Consider the following 4,475-nt stretch of genomic DNA (forward strand, 5'->3'; position numbering starts at 1 on the left):
TTTAAATGATGTCATTATTAATAAAAAAATATTGATGTGATATGCATATTATTAAAATGAGATGAGATAAGTTAAAAATATTTATATACATATTATTAAATGGATAATCACTTCAAATATGGGGTATCAAATATAATTAAAATGAAAAATAAAAAATATTATTCTCATTCTTATTATTAAGAAATATGTTATTATTTATTTTAAATTTTATTATTTTGATATATTTAAGTGAATATTATTCAAGTGGTTAATAATATAGCCAAATGTGTATGGTAGTAAATAAGCAAGATTTAGGTCTGAGAGTTGAGATTAATTAAATAAAATATTATTTTTTAATATTATTATTATTTAAGTTTTAAAAAAAATTAAATTATTTATTATATTTTGTATGAAAATTTTAAAAAATTATAATAATGAGATGAAATAAATTGAGATCACTTTTCAATCAAAACAAAGCCTTAAGATAAAAAATATATATATTATCTTCGTTTAGATAATAAATTCTAAAGAGCTACTATGATGCATGAGTGGTACCCTTCGAAGTAATCGCTTGGTCAAATTGATCCTTTTTTTTAAAATTTTTTTTATTATTATTTTAAATTTTTTTTTTAAATATATTAATAATTATTAAGTAAAAAAAATTATAAAATATAAAATATCGAGAGAATAAGTTAAAGGGATAAAGTAGCATTTTTTAATTCAAAAATAAATATTGCGTACTGCCAAAGAAAAGGTTTCGCCGCTTCCGTTGTGAACGATTACACATCATTGCAGAATCCGTTCCTTCCTGAGCTATTTTTAACCAAAACACGCCTACCCTCACATTTTGCTCCCCTATAGGCTATAAATACCCTCTTTCCGTTCCCTTCTCTCCTTCACTCACAACCTTGCGCCTCCCTTTCTCCGTCGTCTTTTCCTGCATCCATACTCCCATTGTGGTTTCAATTATAAGAAAAACAAGTTTTAGAGCGATTCGTTCGGTTTTCCCATCAACCGATTAATCCAAAGGAAAAGTGAGTGTTTTCAATCTGTTTTTTTTTTTTTTGGCTTACATAGCGCTTCTTTGTTCATTTTATGTTTCTTGTGCTTTCGTTGTTATCTGCATGTACGGTTGTTTATTTGGAATCGTTGATCTGGGTATTGAGGATTTACCTCTCCAGTGATCTGAAAGTTATAGTATTGATGCTTTTTCTGCAACAAATATTTGTGGGGTTTGCTGTATATGTTCTCGATTTTATGTGTTTTGGAGGAAAAAATGGTTGAAATCTTGATGGATGTTATTGATTTCAGAAGCGTGGATGTTTTAATGGAGACCAAAGGTGGGAAGAAGAAGTCTAGTAGTAGTAGTGGCTCCAAACAGTACGAAGCTCCCCTTGGCTACATCATTGAAGACGTTCGTCCCAACGGTGGCATCGAGAAGTTCAGATCTGCTGCTTACTCCAACGTAAGATCACTCTTCTCAATCCCATTACCAGCTTCCTCTGATATTCATTCATTTTGCTAATTATTTTTTGGGTGATTTTGTATGCAGTGCTTGAGGAAGCCATCCTGATACGTTTCCAGAAATGCCTCCTTCGATAGACTAGATTTCCATTTCCCAAATCCTCTCCTTTCTCCCGTTTTTCTCTAATTTGCATAACAAAATCAATAATCTGTTGTTGTAAAACGAAACCCAGAAAACAGAGTCTGTTTCGTTCTCTCCTTTGTTGATTAGTTTTCAGTGATATCAGAAAAAAAATCCTATCAAGCAATGACCACCGACCGTCAGCCACCACCACCACCGCCTTCACCAATCGGGTTCGAAGGCTTCGAGAAGAGGCTCGAGGTGGCATTCTCGGAGCCACCCATTTTCAAGGACCCAGAGGGGCTCGGTCTCCGAGCCCTGACTCGACCCCAGCTCGACTCCATTCTCGAGCCAGCTAGCTGCACCATCGTGTCCCAACTCTCTAACTCTGAGTTCGATTCCTACGTTCTCTCCGAGTCCAGCCTCTTCGTCTATCCATTCAAAATCGTTCTCAAGACATGTGGGACCACCAAGCTGCTCTTGTCTGTCGCACCGATTCTCCGACTTGCCGAGTCTCTCTCGCTCGCCGTCAACTCCGTTAAATACTCTCGGGGAAGCTTCATTTTTCCAAATTACCAACCTGCCCCTCACCGGAGCTTCGGCGAAGAAGTCGCCGTGTTGAACGAGTTCTTCGGGCATATGCACGGTAAGGCCTTTGTGATCGGCGATCCCAGCGCCCCAAATCGTAACTGGTACATTTACTCGGCGATTAAGGAGGGTGAGAAATCGGTGACGGCTAATCGGACGAACGAGATCACTCTTGAGATGTGCATGACCGGTTTGGACCGCGAGAAGGCGGCCGTATTTTTCAAGAAATCGGACTATGTGGCTCGTGAAATGACCAAATTGTCCGGGATATCAGAGATCATTCCTTCGCACGTGATCTGTGACTTTGATTTTGACCCGTGCGGGTACTCGATGAATGGGATCGACGGTCTAGCATACTCGACGGTGCACGTGACCCCAGAGGACGGCTTCAGTTACGCGAGCTACGAGGCCTTGGGGTTCGACCCGGAGTCGATCCGGTTCGAGCCACTAGTGAAGAGGGTGCTGAGCTGTTTCGGACCTACCGAGTTCTCCGTTGCGGTCACATGCCGCGGAGGTTGGGTCCATCAATGGGCGGTAGCCGACGTGGAGGGATACACGTGTAACAGTTTGGTGAAACAGGAGCTTCCAGGTGGGGGGACCGTAGTGTACCTGTCGTACTCGGCGAAGGCCAAGGGTGTGTGTGCCCCGCGCACACCTTGCGCACCTACCAAGGCTGTCATGCAGTGCTGGAAGGAGGCGGTGGCGGTGACGGATGAAGTGGAGGTCATGGCGTGTCCTTGGATTTCATCAGCGTAGGCCAGCCAGCCAGCCAGCCAATCAGAGTGACCGGTTGTCAGTCTCATCGGTCACTGACAGTCAGTTTGTTGAGTGGCGTTTTGGTGATTATGTTGGGTTGCTAATGTTGGCATTTTGGCTATTATATGGTTATTTTGTTATTTTGTTTTGTTTTGTTTTTTTTTTTAATTTAGTCGTGTAATGGGTCTTTGGTCTAAGATTTGGAATAAATTGAGGTTTGGGTATGGTCGCTGTTGTTTTGTGGGGTCATCATTGCAATGGACTTTTAAGAACAATCTTGTTTTGTTTTCATGTTTTAAAAGGATTCCAACAAATATGGGAAGTATTGGATAGAAAAATTATTTTAAGAATGCTATTGCATCTTCTGCAAAATAATTATATAAAAATAATTTAACATGATTTTATCTAATTTAACAAATACGTCAAATCTTAAGTCAGTTTGTGATATTATTTTTATATAATTATTTTATGATTAGAGTATTTTTCTTATTTTAATTTATCTTATTTTATTTTATTATTATAATTTTTTAAATTTTTATATAAAATATAATAAATAATTTTATTTTTTTAATATTTAAAATAATAATAATATTAAAAAATAATATTTAATTTAATTTTCACATTTCAACTCATCTATCCAAACCACTTATATTGATGTTACATTTATAGGTTTGTTTGTATATTGCACGGGGACATAAGTGCCGTAGATCATGTCTGTTTTGGTCAACATGCATGCAATAACGTGGGGATGGAAATGATGGACAAATTTCTATAGGAATTTTCTTGCCCATTTAAAGAGATTGTGGAAAACTCCAAGTCTCGTTCACGTGAATAAAGAAAATTTAGATGAAGAAGTTGGAAAATGTAGATTATTTTCCCAACTTTGGTCAATCTAACATCTTGATTGGCTGATTGAGTCATCAAATGTATACCATGTGTGAGCTGCATGGCATGACATGGCTAAGGTCAGATTGAATATTCAATTTTATCAAGTTTCGAAGAAATTAAGAGATGCTTTGGATTGGAAGGGAGACTTTGAAAATGGAATAAATACAACAATCAAATAGGAGTTGTTGGTGCAATGAAAACAAAATGTGAAAATACTCGTACTACCTTAATATTATTATAAGGTCAAGAAAGCCAAGATCCTTTGGATCAATTGGTAACATCTCAATTTTTTACTAAAATAATCAATGACTAAATCTCCGCTTTCCCATGTAAAAAAAGAAAAGAAAATGTGATCAAGAAAGTGATTTATGCACCGGAAAAGAGACTAAAATATATTGTACAAAAAATAATACAACCACGAAAAGATTTCACTCGAGTAATATTATTTATAAGTTTTAAATAGATAAATTTCGTGCAGATCTTTTGAAAAAATATGGATCTCACTAAAAAAGAAGTTTTTTTTTTTTTTCATGGTGTAGTCCACTACATGAGACTTGTCTATTGAAACTTGACTTGTCTATTGAAACTTGTACAAAAAAAATTTCATTTCACAAAAATAAACTCACAAAATGAATATATTCGTATGATACGTTAGATTTATTTTGTACTAATAACAACT

At 36.2% G+C, this 4,475-nt stretch overlaps 1 protein-coding gene across 1 annotated transcript; it reads left to right on the forward strand.

Moving 5' to 3' along the window:
* The first annotated feature begins 794 nt into the window (after positions 1 to 794).
* On the forward strand, positions 795 to 3,199 carry LOC108989524 (S-adenosylmethionine decarboxylase proenzyme-like). Its single transcript, XM_018963153.2, has 3 exons — positions 795 to 1,013; positions 1,291 to 1,444; positions 1,532 to 3,199. The coding sequence occupies exon 3, from the start codon at positions 1,751 to 1,753 to the stop codon at positions 2,906 to 2,908; it is 1,158 nt and encodes a 385-aa protein (XP_018818698.1). The 5' UTR covers positions 795 to 1,013; positions 1,291 to 1,444; positions 1,532 to 1,750; the 3' UTR covers positions 2,909 to 3,199.
* Positions 3,200 to 4,475: the final 1,276 nt, after the last annotated feature.

This window comes from Juglans regia, chromosome 6, assembly GCF_001411555.2.
Source record: "Juglans regia cultivar Chandler chromosome 6, Walnut 2.0, whole genome shotgun sequence".
NCBI classification, from domain to species: Eukaryota; Viridiplantae; Streptophyta; class Magnoliopsida; order Fagales; family Juglandaceae; genus Juglans; species Juglans regia.